At 38.9% G+C, this 17,477-nt stretch overlaps 1 protein-coding gene across 1 annotated transcript in view; it reads left to right on the forward strand.

The window, feature by feature from the left end:
• Positions 1–10,748, forward strand: part of LOC101518985 (disintegrin and metalloproteinase domain-containing protein 32-like) — a 64,516-nt gene extending 53,768 nt beyond the window's left edge. Inside the window, exons 15-19 of the mRNA XM_058670467.1 lie at positions 235–340; positions 4,743–4,926; positions 5,259–5,345; positions 8,875–8,971; positions 10,582–10,748. Coding sequence (XP_058526450.1) covers positions 235–340; positions 4,743–4,926; positions 5,259–5,345; positions 8,875–8,971; positions 10,582–10,748 — 641 coding nt within the window. The remainder of the gene's footprint in view (positions 1–234; positions 341–4,742; positions 4,927–5,258; positions 5,346–8,874; positions 8,972–10,581) is intronic.
• The last annotated feature ends 6,729 nt before the right edge of the window (positions 10,749–17,477 follow it).

A 17,477-nucleotide genomic window follows, 5' to 3' on the forward strand; every position in this document is an offset into this window, starting at 1 on the left:
GAATTGTAAAAACTAAAAACACAGGGAAAATGAAGGTGGAGGGCTGTTGGGGAATGAGGGCAGGAGGCAAAGTTATAGAGGGAAGTAATATCCTACAGCTGTATCATTAAATCTGTGACATTTCTTCACGTTATATAAGTAAGATAAAGTGTAAAAAGGCAACATACATGAGTAAATGGATGAAGATGAAAACAAATATACGTTTAATTGCAATTCTATTTCTACATTCAACAGGTTCAAAAAATGCTCCATCTAAGTGCTATGAAGAAATACAAACTCAACTAGATAGATTTGGGAACTGTGGTAAAGAGAAAAACAAATATAAAGCCTGTAAATATAGGTATGTTATGCAAATATTAATAATATGATTTCATTTTTGGAGATCTTTTAACATTTTATTTCAGAATAGCATTAAGTTTACAGAGCAGAAACAAAGTATATAGAAAGTATAAAAAGCAGAAAAGTATAACAGAATTCCTATATGCCTCCCCACCACCTTCCTGTTGTTAACATCTCTTCTTAGCACATTTACCAGTTAATGGATCACACTGGTTTCCCATTATGCTTCTGCCTCAGTCCCTCAGACTCTACAAATCAACATTCTGGATTTACAATGAGATATTTAACTCCCACTTCAGTGAGAAACATGGGTTTTATCTTTATAATCTTACTTATTCACTTAACATAATGTTCATCATTTTGCTCCAAATGAAAAGTTTTCATTCTGTTTTATGTCTGAATATAAATACGCGTAGTATTGATGTCAGATATTTTCTCATTGACTCCTGTGACGACAGACATCTTAGCCGATCCCCTGTGTTGGCTATTGTGAACAACACTGCTATAAACACAGTACAACGAATGATTTCATGCCTTTGGGTGTAGACCCAGCAGCGGATTTGCTGGGTCACATGTTACTTAGATTTCTACTTTCTACTTTTCAAAGAGATCCCTCACACGGTCTTCCACAGTGGTTGCATGAATTTACACGCCGATCAAAAGTATTCCCTTTTCTGAACACCTTTGCTATCATTTGTTGTTTTTGACTTTCTGCCCATAGTCGTTTTGAAAGGCGGAAGGTGATAACTTCTCTGATGTTTTTATTTCTATTTCCTTGAAGACTCATTGTGTTGCCCATTTTCTCAGATATATGTTAATCATTTGTTTTTCTCCTTTGAGTACTGGCCAGCAAGCTTCTTTGTCTATTTCTCATCTGGATAGGCTGTTTTAAATAGATTTTTAAATTAAAAATCAATAAAAACACAATATTTGCTATTCTGTTGTGTACATGCCTATGTCTTTTTGTGCTGTTTTGATTTTCTGCTATCTATCATTGTCTCCTTTGTTGTTTGAAATTTCTTTTTAAAAATTTACAGAAAGAATAGATTTCACTTATTTCACCTTTCATTATTTCCTTTCAATTTTTATGGTTACATACTTTCAATTTATTTTTAAACTTTTTATTAATTTAATTTATTATTATTATTATTATTATTATTATTATTCTATGATACAGTTCCATAGGCCCTGGGATTTCCCTTACCGCCTCCTCAATTTCATTCTTCTCCACTGAGTTCCCCTATATTATTGCAATAGTATAGTTCTTCATAAACAGTTTTGAGCCCATCATTGTGGGCATGGACAATGGTAGAGAATACAACATCCCATTGTCCAGATACGTCCAACAGTTTCGTTGGGAGTCCATCTTTGATCTCGAAGTAGAGATGCATTTTGCATTCTAGCCTCACATCTCGATAGGATAGTCTCCTTTACATAGTTAATAAACATCCCCTTAAATGAAAAGCCACAAAACCAACTCAACAACAGTAAGAAAAATAGATATGCCATGACGTTAAGTAATGTGATGCTAGATATGATAGTCTCCATTACACAGTTAGTATAAATACATCCCCTTAAATGAAAAGTCTCAAAACAAAATCAACAACAGAAAGAAAAAGAAATTTAAAACACCATGAAGTTAAATAACATGTTGCCAAATGACTAATGTGTCGCTGAAGAAATGAAAAAGAAAATCAAGAACCTCCTTGAAGAAAAGGATGCCATTGTATGAATCAGTGAAGAGCTTAATATGAGAAAAAAAACTGTTTTGAAGAAATTAAACTAAAAAATATCAAAATTCATGATGTAGTTTTTGCTGATCTTTGTTGGTGAGATGTATCTCCTGTAGGCAATAGGTAGATTGGTTTTATGTTTAATCCAGTCTACTAATCTGACATTTGATTGATGAGTTTAAGCCTTTTACATTCAGGGTTAATATAAACAGGTGGTAATTTGTTCCTGTCATTTTAGCAATGGTTTGTTCATTGGTTTAGTCTTCTGGTCTTCTGTTGTTATTTTTGGGGGGATGTTCTTCACATTTGTCTTTTGTTTTGATGGGTGCTACTCCATTTTTTTCTGTCAAGAAAACATCTTTACATATCGTTTGTAGCGCAGGTTTGGAAGAGGCGTACTCTCTGAGTTTTTCTTTACTGTGGAAAATTTTTATTTATTTATGTTTCTGTTACAAAGGCGTTTAGTTTATTCTCGCATCACCGGTACTCTCTTGGGGTTCACATTTCCCAGCGCCCCTTCTCCTTCCATGTGCAAGCTCACAGGCCCGGGGAGCGGCGGGGAGGGCCTTGGCACTTCATGCGGGGGCAGAGGCAGGGGCGGTGGGGCCCAGCGTGAAAGGGACAGGGAGGGATGGGGTGGAGGGGCCCTACAGTCTTTCTAATTATTATTCTCCTCAATAATTTTTAATGTCCGTGAATGATTCTTCACCTGCAATCCTTCCTGGCTGCCCAGGGTGTGGGTAGGGATATGGGGGCATGCAGTGGCAGGGCAGAGGGCAAGGCAGCGGGGGGCGGGGTGCACAGGGGCGGCTCCTGGGCTAGCGCATAACCTTGTCTTTGGCTCTCTTGGTGGGGAATATTCTCCTCTGTGCCTCTCTGTCCAGCCCCGCTGACTTCCCTTCCCCCCAACATCTCTGGGAGTTCTGGAAGCCTGGGATTGGGGCGGAGGGGGTGCCCACCACCCCAGGAAAAGTGGGGAGGGAGAAGAACCCCTGGTTCTGGACAGCTGGTCACTCTCCCTGCCCACCCATGCTCAGGCCCCAGGGAAGGGGCGCACCTGGGAACCCCCTCTGCCCCATGAGCGCTGCCCCCTGGGAACCCTCAACAGGGCCCAGCTGCGTGCCAAGTGACCAGGATATTATGCTTTGGGACTGGTGCTGGGGTAGGAGTGGGGAGGGCCTGGGCGGGACACTAAGGTACTTGTGCTTCAGCGGGAGGGGGGTCCCCTACACCACCCCACACTTGGGCTGCCTGGGGCTAAGGTGCTGGGCTGACGGTCTGGGAGAGCACAGTGCCAAAGACCCCAGGCTGGGCCGCCACGCCCACCCTCTCCAGGGGAAGCAGGTGTTGGGAGGGGCCCTAGCAGGCTGGTGGTTCGGTGCAGGGTGCTCCCTCCCCCACCAAACTCCTTGCCTGGGAAATATAGATGATTATAACCTAACCTAGACTTAGAAAAAGGTCATACTTTATCTTTTTTTAAAGATTTATTTTTATTGCAAGGTCAGATATATATATATATATATATATATATATATATAGAGAGAGAGAGAGAGAGAGAGAGAGAGAGAGAGAGAGAGAGAGAGAGAGAAAGACAGAGAGGAAGATCTTCTGTCCAATGATTCACTCCCCAAGTGACTGCAACGTCCGGTGCCAGGAGCCCAGAGCCCTTCCCTGGGTCTCCCACGCGGGTGCAGGGTCCCAAAGCTTTGGGCCGTCCTTGACTGCTTTCCCAGGCCACAAGCAGGGAGCTGGATGGAAAGTGGAGCTGCCGGGATTAGAACTGGTGCCCATATGGTGCCCATATATCCTGGTGCGTTCAAGGTGGGCCCCATGCTTTATCTTATATGTGGAAGTTAATATATAGAAAGTATAAAATTTGCACGGATGTAATATTATTTAGTATGTATTACAGATATCTCTTCACCACAAAACACTATGTATATAATAATAGATTCTTCTTCCCTCATATTGTGATGATTGTCATACATCTGCTTTGTGACGTGAATACTTTTGGTTTCAAGAATGAATGGTACATTTGCATACATATGTAATATGAAGGAAGCTGGCAAAATGTTAAAATGTAAAGCAAATATAAAGCCATAAAAATAAAAAAGTGTAAATACTACTGAAAGAAAATTGTTTAGAAAATGGATTTATGTTTTTTCGTCTTTTACTTTAAATGCTTTTTTGGGGATAACATATATATATATATATATATATACACACACATATATTTGAATATATATATGTATTTCATGATATACTTCCATTGGTTCAGGGGTTTCCCCTTTCATGTCCCCATATCCTCTCTCTCCACTATTTTCCCCCCTATATTATTATAATAATATAGTTCTTCAGCAAGATTCACAAGTCCTTCATTGTGCTGTTTAAGTGCTGTCATGAAATTGTAGATAGACAATGGTACAAAGTCCAAGATTAAATTATCAAGATGTAGTTAACAGTGTCATTGGGCGTCCATCTCATATTCAGGAGTTGAGATGCATACGTCACAGTCTCCACTTCCCAGTATGCTGGCTGTTCAAGTGCTAAAACATTGTATTTTCCTTCTAGTTTACGGATATAAGTGCAGAGTGATTATTTTTTAAACAAATAAAGCAAGTCCATATCCTTCCTATGAAATGTTCAATAGTTAATCATTTATGTTTGCAGAGATCTCGGATGTGGACGATTAGTCTGTACATACCCATCACCGGATCCTTATATTAGAGAAAATGTGGCTATAATTTATGCTTATATACAAAATATAAAATGTGTGAGTTTAGACTACTCACTGCAAAACTTGGATTCAGATCCAATGATGATCAAAAACGGCTCTCCCTGTGAGAAAAATGGGGTAAGAGATTTAAAATCTATTTTTAAGACACATAGTTCTTTTTTAACTGATTTGATATAAATGTTTAAATTTTAATTAATTTCTGGTGTCATGTGATCTTAAGTATTTGAAGAAAAATGAACATATTTAATCAATGTCTAGATAAGATGAGAATAATGATAATGTGCCAGCATTTCTTGAATGTAACAGGGAAACAACATTTCAAAAGTTGTGCAGGCAGAAAAAGTAGTACTTAGAAAAAAATTGCTAAATGGTGTAATTTCATGTTTTGTAAGCTTTAATGTTATATGTCTGATTTCTGAATTGGAAACTATTTGGTATGTTTTTCTTAGTTTTGTGTCAATGGCGTTTGTGTAGAAGGAAGAATACTTAGATTTCAAGCAGAGCAGTGTGAACGCACACGTTGCAATGGAAATGGAGTAAGTAAGCACCTGCTGCCCGAATCAAGTCTCTCAGGAACGAATCACTTACAGTTTATAAATGTTTATTGGGGTTCCTACACAAACCATACTGCTATTTCTGGCTTAACTGTGGAGCTAAATGAGTAAATACATTTGGTCCTACAAGTAGTTTTACAGAACACCTTGAATGCAATTGAATTTCTAATTCCCTAAATATTTATTGTAAAATGGTACTTTTCAAAAGGCATTATTTCAATAATATATTAACTTGTTAACACAAGAGGATGTAATTATGCCATAATTTATAAAACTACAATTCATGTGTCTGTGAGTGTATAGGGATAAAGAAAACCCATTTTCATCCATTTTTAAAACAGATTTTAATTTTTGACCAAACTTATGCTCTAAATATTGAGTGGAAGGCACAGAGATTTATCATGTAACTCATTACCCCATATTAGCACAGGTTCTTTCAAATTCAGCATCACACACAGAAGTGCTATTTGTTACAGTTGATGACCTACATGAACACAGAAGTAGTTCCCCAAGCCAATAACTGAGGTTGCAGGTTGCATTCACTCTTGACGTTATACGATCTACGAACATTGACAAAGCATATGTACATACCATTTTACTCTATAGAATGATGGTCATTGCCTTAAAAATCTGTACTTTGTATATTCATCCCTCTGTGAGAGGCAGAATGAGAGATAGAGGCAAAATGGGAGAAAATCTTGCTAATGATGTACCTGATAAAGGATTAAAACATAGAATCTATAGAGTTCAAGAAACTCAACAGCACAAAGCAACCTTGCTAAATGTCAAAGGACATAAACAGTTTTAAGGTGACACACAGAAATTGCACATACTCACATTTTGTGAGTACCACATTTACTTTGGTGCAAAAATAATTTTATTGGTTTTCAAAAATTCATAAAAACTGAAGAGATTTCATGTATTTTATGAAACAGATTTAGGAACTTAACAATATGTCTCATCCTGTTTCCTCCGGGCCACATTTCCTACCCATTCTTGTGTATTTCTTTTCTTTCCCCTCTAATTTTTACGGTGGCATGTTTTCACTTCACTTTGCAAGCACTAGCTTAACACTCCATTAGGTAAAGCTATCAACACAGAGCAAAATAGAAGAAAAAAGGCCTACTCTTTCCAATGAGTGTAGATAACTGGCGTAAACAATAACGAACTCCTAGGACATCAGTGTCACTCAGGGGGAATACATTTGTGCACTCTGTATCTTAGTTATTACAGATCAGGGCAAATATGTTTGTGTCTTTGGGACTGGCTTACTTCACTATCCATAATGATTTCCAATTTGATCTATTTATTTGCAAGAGGCAAAATTGATTTCCTTGTTATGGTTGAGTAGTTAGTATTCTGTAGTGTATGAATGCCACATTTTCTTTGTCTAGTCATCAGTTGGCAGATGTCTGGGGTGATTCCATATCTTTCCTACTATGAATTGAACTGCTATATTCATGGCAATACAGATAAACTCTCAGATTTTTATTTCATTTGTTTTGGGTAAATTCCCAGCAGTGAGTTGGAGGGATTTAAGGACAAAGAAAGAATCCTAGATAAAAAATATCAAGTGGTATGTAAATAGAGCCTGTGAAGCCAACAGCAGACTTCACAGCAGAGATCCTGCAGAAGGAAAATTCATAGGATGATATATGCAAGATCTTGAAAAGAAAAAAAAAATTCTAGCAAGGAATACTATATCCAGCAAAATGATCGTTTGGAAATGAGGGAGAAATATTTTTTCACACACACACACACACACACACACACACACACACACACTCTAAGACATCACAGTTAGAGGAAACCAATAAAACAATGAGGAGCTCACCATTAAAGGTACAAGGATAGTAATATATTATGAATGCCAACTGCAGGACAGAATTTATTGACAGAGCAGATATGCTAAGGACAAAGGGAAGACAACTCTTCCCTATCATAATAGAGAGTCACCCAAACATGAAGATAAATAATGAGAAAGGGAGAATGAAAATATTCCAAAAAAGTAGTCAGAAAGCAATGTACGTTGCTCATTACCTTTGGTATTTCATTTCATCACCACAGGGTGCCCCAGCCCTGGTGAGAGATGAGTCTCATAAAATCTCTTTTGCTGGTATAGTGACTCATATGGATGAATTTGTGAGGTCTTCACATTAAATCACCCAAGCTGTTTGGGGGAAACATACAAGCATTCAAGTCTGAGATAACCTGGGGTCCATGATTATTACAATATGGCGGCTGATACCCTTACGACTGGTGCAATTTTTGGTGTAGAGAAGATTGAATGGGAAGTGGCAATGGAATGCTGCACACTTATGGAAAAGCCCTGTGTTTTGATAATGGTGTAGACTACACCATTGCATTTGTAGAATTTACTGGATTTATACACATTTTTCCATACATAACTTTTTCTTCCAAGTGAAAAATAAATCAAGAAGTGTTTATTGAGCTCTAGTTATTAGTTTTTTTGTTGCTGTGGTATGAATAACCAATTATGGAAGGATAGTTACTGTGTTGTAAACTTGAGCAAATAACAATACAGAGTTGAGCGTGAAAAGGACACTGTTCCTTACTGTTGAAAATGAGAGTTTTAAGTAGGGAAGAAGTTTAGAAAGCATGCTGTGATATTATGTGGGAATTGAAAACAATCTGTTTCCATTGTTAATGTTTACTACATCCCTGTCCTGCAGGTGGGAGCTGAGCTTGAGCCTGGGTTTCTGGCTTTGAGCAGGCCTATTCTTAGTTGCAGTGGTGTTCTGGATCTGTTTCTGTTTCCAGTTTTGTACTGCTGAGCACCCTGGAAAGCAGCAGCAAAGGGCCCTACCACCTGCATGCGATACCCAAGTTGAGCTTCTGATGGTAGGCTCTGACCTAGCCAACACTTGGCAAGGATGAGCTTTGGGGCAGTGAGGCACAGGATGAGAACATTATCATCTCTATTTCTCTCTGTGTGTCTCTGTCTCTCCCTGTAGGATCTATATCAACTTTGTCTCTCAAATAAAGTAGAAATACACATAGTTTTTCTGAATCAAAGCTCAATCTTGGCTAAGTGTGATTGATAAGTGTGATTGATATTCCTCACAACACATGTGGGGAAGCTGAGTAAAGTTCACCTTTTTAGAGCAGAATACTTCAAATCGCCACCATGGACTCACTGAACAGAGAAGAGCTGTTTACGTCTGGTTCTTTGGAGCTGACACAAGCTCTGCATAGCACATTACTGGAATGATTATAGTTTCATTAAAACATAAAAATGCACGTTAAATTAATACATACATGAATCTGCTAAACTTTCTTAATGTAAATATTATCAGTTCTACTTTTATACCTATTCCTTCTTTAAAGGATATTCTGACATAGGCAACTGAGCATTTGATCTGTGTTTTTTTTTTTTTTTTACACCAAGTCACATTAATCTAACACAAAACTAAACGCAATGACTGTATCATGCTTTGGCTTTCTATGACAAAACTTGTTAACAATAATGCATTCTTTAATACGATCCTAGGTTTGTCGATCTGATGGAAGATGCCAGTGTCATGAGGGCTCTAGTGGCGATTCTTGCGAGAACCAACTTCAAGCAGCACGATCATTTCAGAAGCTAGGTAAATACCCCCATTTTATACAATTCCAAACTTATTTATATATCATTTTTTTCCTTTAAAGAAGAGACTAATAATTGTAATGAAAAGAAAATTATACTCCTTTCAATGAATGGAAACCAAATACATGTACTTGCACTTACTCTTCCCTAAGATTATAATGCAATCATTTAAGCAGAACTGTTTTTTTCAAATGTTTATTTATTTTTATTGGAAAGTCAGATATACAGAAAGGAGGAGAGACAGAGAGGAAGATCTTTCATCTGCTGATTCATTCCCCAAGGAGCCACAACATCCGAAGCGGACCCAATCCGAAGCCAGGAGCCTGGAGCCTCTTCTAAGTCTGGGTGCAGCGTCCCAAGGCTTTGGGCCGTCCTCGACTGCTTTCCCAGGGAGCTGGATGGGAAGTGGGGCTGCTGGCATTAGAACTGGTGCCCATATGGGATCCTGGTGCTTGCAAGGTGAGAACATCAGCTGTTTGGCTACTGCGCCGTGCCCCAGTTAGCAAAAGTTTACCAAACTCAACCTATGGCAATTATTGGTGTAGACACTTCAGATGCACAGCAAAAAAATAATTTTGCTGATCTTGATGAGAAGGTAGGTAGTCTCATGTAGTAGTAACTAGCAAGTGGCAAAATTAAGATTGAGAATAAAGTTTCCTGATATTTATGCCAGTGCCTTTTCAGTGACACTGAAGTGGCTCAATATGTAAAAAATGGAGCCCTAATGTCAACGGAAATAAAATATAATAGAAAAGGGCCCGGCAGCGTGGCCTAGCAGCTAAAGTCCTCGCCTTGAAAGCCCTGGGATCCCATATGGGCGCCGGTTCTAATCCCGGCAGCTCCACTTCCCATCCAGCTCCCTGCTTGTGGCCTGGGAAAGCAGTCGAAGACGGCCCAATGCATTGGGACCCTGCACCCTTGTGGGAGACCCGGAAGAGGTTCCTGGTTCCTGGCTTCGGATCGGCGTGCACCGGCCTGTTGCGGCTCACTTGGGGAGTGAATCATCGGACGGAAGATCTTCCTCTCTTGTCTCTCCTCCTCTCTGTATATCTGACTTTGTAATAAAAATAAATCTTAAAAAAAATATAATAGGAAAAAGTAATGGTTCCATGCTTTTAAAGTAGAAAGTTGCAGAATTAGCTTCAGGTGTTGTTTTTAAATAAAATTTGTTAGTATTTATTTATTTTATTGGAAAGTCCTATACGGAAAGGAGAGACAGAGAGGATCTTCCATCTGCTGACTCACTCCCCATGTGGCTGCAATGGCCAGAGCTGAACCGATTCAAAGGCAAGGCCAGGAGTCTCTTCTGGGTCTCTCAAGTGGGTGCAGAGTTCCAAGACTTTGGGCTGTCCTCAACTACTTCCCTAGGCTACAAGCAGGGAGCTGAATGGGAAGCGGGGCCACTGAGACACGAACTAGTGCCCATAGTAGGATCCGGCTGCATTCAAGGCGAGAACTTAAGCCACTAGGCTACCGTGCAGGGCTGTAATGTATATTATTTTTCCCCCTATGTTCCTGAAATTACAATATTTAGGAACAATGTAACTATATACAACTTGAACATAAAATTTGATGCTTTTTTTAAAATTTTGATTTGTTATTATTTTTTAGGTTTGAACAAGGGAAAATTTTCTAGGATGGGTGAAAAGCATTGGTTTCCTGGTTTCTATATTGGGTTGCCTGTTCTGATCATAGCCACTACAGTAATTGTGGCGGTGTCATGGAATAAGTTGTACAAGTGGCCTGTCAAAGAAGAGGAATCACCAAGTAACGGGTAAACTGAACTTGTTCAAATTTATATTCTGGGCCTGTCCTTAGTAGCACTTTCGCAGCAAAACATTGTGATGGGATTTTGAGTACAATTAATATTTATTCTAATTAAACATTTTGAATATCCTCATTTTAAAGTTGCAGTTTTGAGATTATTTAGATAATTTCCAGGGCAGTTTTTTATTTAAAACATAAAGAGCACCACTGTACCTAACTTTACTTCTTTAAACGCTTCCAGCGATGATCAAAGGATGACTTGTATCATTTACAGAAGCATCACAGATATTTATAAAAAATGTAGATTTCTGAGGTCCGTCACAGTTGAAATAGTCTAGTTTGCAAGCTGCCTCTTTTAAGAAATAATTAAAAAAATGTTGTTTATTAAGGTTTCAGAACGCACATTTATAATGCAGACTGTATTTTGGTTTTCAAAAGTGTTTATCTGAAAGGCAGAGTTATAGAGAGAGGGAGAGACAAGGAGAGAGAGAGAGAGAGAGATCTCCCATTCATTCTCACTCCTCAATGGCTGTGATGGCCGTGTCTGGGTGGGTCTGGGTCTGGCCCTGGCTGAAAGCAGGAGCAGGACCTTCCTCCAAGCCTACCATGTGGTTGTAAGCGCCCATGTATTTGGTTCTATTTTCTACTGCTTTTCTCAGGTGCTGGATCGGAAACGGAGCAGCCATAAATCAAACCAGGACCCATATGGGTTACCAACATTGCAGGTGGCAGCTTAACCCACTAGGTCAAATTACCAAGCCTAAGTCTATATTTTTAATTTTTAAAGAAATGACCCAAACTCAAAAGAGAACAAAATGACATTCACTTGCCCACTGCTGGAAGTAAAGAAATGTTGATCATTTTGTTATTTGTTACGAAATACGGTATTGTGATTCTGAGATTTCCTTGTGTATGATGCCACACCTTCCCTGCTGAGAACAGCAGCATAACGAGAACTTGTCACATGTTACAAAACTTTACCAACACGTGGCTGCATCTGTTTGCCGTAGTTAGCATTGTTTAATATGTAATTTCAAGTATCCATACTTTCTTTGTAGATGTATTTCAATTTGGAAGTCTAATTTATTTATTTATTTTTTTGGTATACGTGAACAGTCATCTCAGAGGTGTTTATATTTTATTCATAATTTGAGAACTATCACATTGATTTGTTGACATCTCCATATACCTTGTATCAGTTTTGATTCTGACCTCTTTTTTATTCTCTTTCCCTTTGTTCCATTATTTTCTAACATAAATTTAACAGCTATATATATATATATATATATATTTCTATAATCTTCAGTTTTAAGAATATAATTGATGTTTAGCTAACAACAACAACAACAACAAATAGGATCTCCTGGTCTGGTTTTTGCCCAGCAATGAAGCTGTCACTTGGGATTGGAGTCCTGGTCCCTCCCCATCCTGTCTTCCTGCTGGTGTGTACCTAGAAGACAGCAGAAATGGTTCAGTAATGGATTACCTGCCACACATTTGAGATACACACATTGAGTTCTGGGTTGCTGGCTGAAAACGCCCAGATGCTTTGTTTATATTATTTCAAAATAATATATTGGTTAAATTAGTGAGCTACTGGATCAGAAGTGGAGTGGCCAGGATTTGAACCGGTACTCACCAGGGATGCTGACAACACAGATGGTGGCCTCTTTGTACCATAATGCTAGCCACTGCGCCAATATTATTGGAACAAAAATTTTAATTGTGTTGCTTCAAAATGCCCTTATATGGGTTGTTGAAGGACAAACTAAGATTTTCAATTTGTTGTTACTTTGGCTCTCATTGTTAATCATCTATTTCATGTTCAAGAACATAATTGGAGGCAATGATGAAGTGGATAATGTTCATTTTAGCTATATTTTCCTGAAGTACTTACTTTTTACCACCAACAGTTTATCTTTAAGTGCATCTTGTTTCATAGCTTCATTCTCTTTTCTTCACTTTTAGTTATTGTCCTATAAAAAACAGTCATGGAGTTTCTTGTGCATCTATGAGCAATGTATGATAACAGGCACTTAAACTGAAATTATCCATTGCCCTCCCATTTATATTGCATGTGTCTCTCTTTTCTTTCAAACAATTTTGGAGATTATTTTATGTATGTACATATATAATTGTTTAATGACCTTTTTAAGTTTGCTAGACTACCTTTCCTTGATTGTTTTCTGTGAAGTTTTTTAAATATGTTTTTATTTTGCATTTTGAATTATGTGGTACAATTTTGTATAGGCTGGGATTCCCCCCAGACTCCCACCCCCTGACAGATTTCCCCTATTTTACTACAACAGTGTAGTCCTTCATAAGGAATCATAATTCTATCAGTCTCTTATTTAACTGTACCCTGACATTGCTGGTACAGACAATGTCAGACAGTCCAGCATCCGATTGTCTACACATGTCCAACAGTTTCGTTGGGAATCCATCTTCCATCTGAAAGCAGGGATGCATGTTCCATTATTCCCCCACATCTATATGATAGACCCCAGTCAGTACTCCATCACTATACGTTTCCATAATTGAGAAGCCATGCAACAAGGTCATGAGTGACAAAAAGGAAACACAAAAGTTTCTTGGGAAAAATGATGCCACCATGTAATCCATGAGCCAGGAATGAAATCGACAAGAGAAAAGAGAGTATTTAGAATAAATAGAACTGAGATAAAAAACATCAAAACACATGGGATACAGCCAAAAAAGCAAACAATCAAAAAACAGTATGGATCGGATTACTGAAGTTACACTTTCCATGCTGATTTCCTTATATAAGAGAGAACATATGGTATTTGTTCTTTTGTGATTGACGCATTTCACTGAGCATAATGGTCTCTAGTTGGGACCACCTGGTTGTAAATAGAATAATTTCATTCTTCTTAATAGCTGATTAGTATTCCATGGAGTAAATGTGCCACAGTCTCTTTAACCACTCTTTGGATGGACATCTGGATTGTTTCCATGTCTTTGCCATTGTAGATTGTGCTGCTGCAAATATAGGATTATAGATCCCCTTCTCATATGTAGATTTCATTTCTTTTGGGTATATTCCTAGGAATGGGATAGCTGGGTCATATGGCAGGTTTATTTGCAATTTTCCAAGCACTCTCCATACTGATTTCCACAGTGGTTGTACTAGCTTACATTCCTACCAGCAGTGAAGGAGGGTGCCTTTTTCCCCACATCCACGCCAGTAGGTGGTGTTAGTTGAGTTCTGACTGTAGTTAGATGGTACCTTGATGTGGTTTTCATTTGTATCTCCCTGATGGCTAGAGAGCCTGAGCGTCTTTTCATATGTCTGCTAGCCATTTGAATCTATTCTTTTGAAAAATGTCTGTTCATTTTGTTTGTCTAGTTCTTCACAGTTTTTTTTTTTTTCTGTGCCTGGGTTTTTGAAGCTCTTTGTAGGTCCCGTATATTGGTCCCCTATCAGTTGTGTAGTGGGCAAATTTTTCTCCCATTCTGTTGGTTGCTTCTTCACTTTGATAATTGTTTCCTTTGCTGTACAGAAGCCTTTTGTTTGATGTAGGCTCGTTTGGCTTTGACTGCCTTTGCTTTTGGCGTCTTTTCTAAGAAGTCTTTCCTTGTTCCTATATCTTGGAGTGTGCTTCCTATGTTTTCCTGTAATAGTTTGATGGATTCTGGATGTAGATTTAGGTCCTTGATCTATTTAGAGCTGATGTTTGTATAATGTGACAGGTGTGGGTCTTGCTGCTTAATTTTACAAGCTGCTCTCCAGTTATCCCAACAGCATTTGTTGAAGAGACCAGGCTTTTTGCCTGGGTTGTTTTCAGTTTTCTTGTCAAAGATTAGTTGGCTATCCATGTGTGGGTTCTCTTCTGGTGTTTCTATTCTGTTCCATTGTTCTTCTCCTCTGTTTCTGTGCAGTACCAGACTGTTTTGATAACCACTGCTCTGTAGTATGTCTTGAGGTCTGGAATTGTGATTCCTCCAGCTTGGTTTTTATTCTTCAGGACATTTTTGGCTATTCATGGTTTCTTGTGTTTCCAGATGAACTTCTGTGTCTTTTCTATCTCTGAGAACATTGCTAGGATTTTGATTGGGATTGTGTTGAATCTGTATATTACTTTTGGTGATATGGTCATTTTGATAACATTGATCCTTCCAATTCAGGAGCATGATAAGTTTCTCCATTTATCAAGGTCTTCCTTTATTTCCTTTTTTAATGTTTTGTAGTTTTTATCATAGAGACCATTCACATATTTAGTTAGCAAGGTATTTAACATTCCTCTGCTCTATCTTAAAGGGGACTCTACTTAAAATTTCTTTCTCATCCACGGAATTATTTGTGTACACTAGTGCCATTGACTTGTGTTCATTAAATTTGTATCCTGCTACCCTACCAAAGTCTCTTATGAGTTCCAGTAGTTTCTTGACTGAGTCTTTTGGTTCTCCTAAGTAGAGAATCATGTCATCTGCAAATAGAGATCATTTCAATTCCTCATTTCCAATTTGGAGTCATTTAATTTCTTTTTCTTGCCTAATAGCTCTGGTAAGGACTTCCAATACTATATTGAAGAGTAGTGGTGACAGTGGACATCCCTGTCTAGTTTCAGATTTTAGTGGGAAGACTTCCAGTCTTTCTCTATTTAGTATTGTGCTGGCATCAGGTTTTCATAAATTGCTTTGATTGTGTTGTAGAATGTTCCTTCTATGCCTGTCTTGCTTAGGGTTTTCAGCAGGAAGTGGTGTTGGATTTTATCAAACGCCTTCTCTGCATCTATTGGGAGGATCATATGGTTTTTATTTTTCAATTTGCTGATGTGATGTATCACGTTTTTTGATTTACGGATGTTGAACCATCCCTGCATGCCTGGGATGAATCCCACCTTGTCCGGGTGAATGATCTGCCTGATGTGCTGTTCAATTCTGTTGGCTAGTATTTTGCTAAAGATTTTAGTGTCCATGTTTATCAGGTTTATCAATCTATAGTTTTCTTTCTCTGTTATGTCTCTGTCTGGTTGTGGTATTAAGGTGATATTAGCTTCATAGAAAGAGCTTGGAAGGATTGCCTCTCTTTCTATTGTTTGGAAAAACTTGTTTAAGATTGGGGTAAGTTCCTCTTGAAACGTTAGGTAGAATTCATCAGTGAAGTCATCTGGTCCAGGATTTTTTTTTGGTTGGGAGGGCTTTAATTACTGATTCTATCCCAGTGCATGTTTTTGGTCTATTTATATTGTTACTTGCTTCTTGATTCAATTTTGGTGGATTACATGTCCAAAAATCTATCCGTCTCTTCTACTTCTTCTGATTTGTTTTCATATAGTTGCTTGTAATAGTTCCTGATGATTCTTTGTATTTCCGAAGTATCTGTTGTTATATTGCCTTTCTTGTCTGTTATGCTATTGATGCATATTTTCTCCCCTCTTTTTTTGATTAGTTGGGCTAGTGGGAAGGAGGGAAAGACAGAGAGAATTAATGAGTGAGGATGTATTGCATCTGGCTCTAATTACTGCAGCAGGCATGGCTGGGCGGGCCTGCCTAAGCCAGGAGCTACTAACTCCATTCTGATCTCTAACACATGTGTGACAGCGACAAAAGTTAATTGTGCTAATGGGGTGCCTTAGCAGGAGTCTGGATGGGAAGTGGATGTGTTATTGGATCCCAGACACTCTGGTATGGCTGCTGGTGTTGCAGGCAATGGTTTAACTTTCTGTACCAAAACACTGGCCCAATATAGTTACTCTGGGATGATAAGGTACATTGGCAAGGAGTTTCACGTGGAAATTTTTTGTTATTCATGCTTTGATGAAATATTGTTGGGTTCAAACAATGGCTCTTGAGCTGCTGTTTGAGTCAAAGTTTGTACTTTTATAATTAACATATTATTTTTCTTTAAGAAAAACTTGCCTTCTCTCGTCAACAATTTTTTCTGACCATTATTTTGTATTTTTTTTAAATTGGAAAGGGAGATATACAGAACAAAGGAGAATCAGATCTTGGGGGGTATTCCTGCTAGCAGGCCCCTGAAATCATCAAGGGGGCGAAGCGACAGTGTTCTTCATGCACCAGAACCATGGGAGACCCTTGAGCTTGTCCATTTATTGAAAGCGAGCACAAACTTACAGGAACTAGGAAAGGGGAAGGCAGAAGGGTGGTTCCTGACAGTCCTCCTACCCCCAAATTACACTATAACTAGCTAGAAGGCAGGTCTATCCCTCTAGATCCTCCAACCAAGTCACAGAATACATTTAACATCCATGCTGGACGGTATGTCTTCAGGTCACGGTCAGGTAGGCTGTGAGTCACTTATGATGCATAGGGAGGCAGGGAGGTCACATTCACTATGTGTGGCTCGCAGGTAGGCTGTGGGTCACATTTGATTTCTTAGAGTCACTTATCAAAGAAGTCCAAGCTTGTCCAAGGACAGAGAAGAGAGACTGGGGTGCAGCCCACCACACTCACCTGTACAGTCAGTGATTAGGTCTGGTTGAGGTCAGGTTGAGGTCTCGGTTAGCCAAAACCGTTGTCAAGGTTCCTCCAGGACAAAGTGTTTCGTGTACCTATGACCTCCCACATAGTCTAAGCAGGCAGAGCTTCAGGGGAGATCTCTCACAGGCAGAAAGATTTCCATCCACTGGGTCATTCCTGAAGTGACCATAGTGGCCATAGCTGAATTGACCTGAAACCAGGAGCTTCTTCTGGATGTCCCGAGTGAGTGCATGGGCCTAAGGTTTGGGACCATTCTCTGCTGCTTTCTCAGGCCA

This window comes from Ochotona princeps, chromosome 11, assembly GCF_030435755.1.
Source record: "Ochotona princeps isolate mOchPri1 chromosome 11, mOchPri1.hap1, whole genome shotgun sequence".
NCBI lineage: Eukaryota > Metazoa > Chordata > Mammalia > Lagomorpha > Ochotonidae > Ochotona > Ochotona princeps.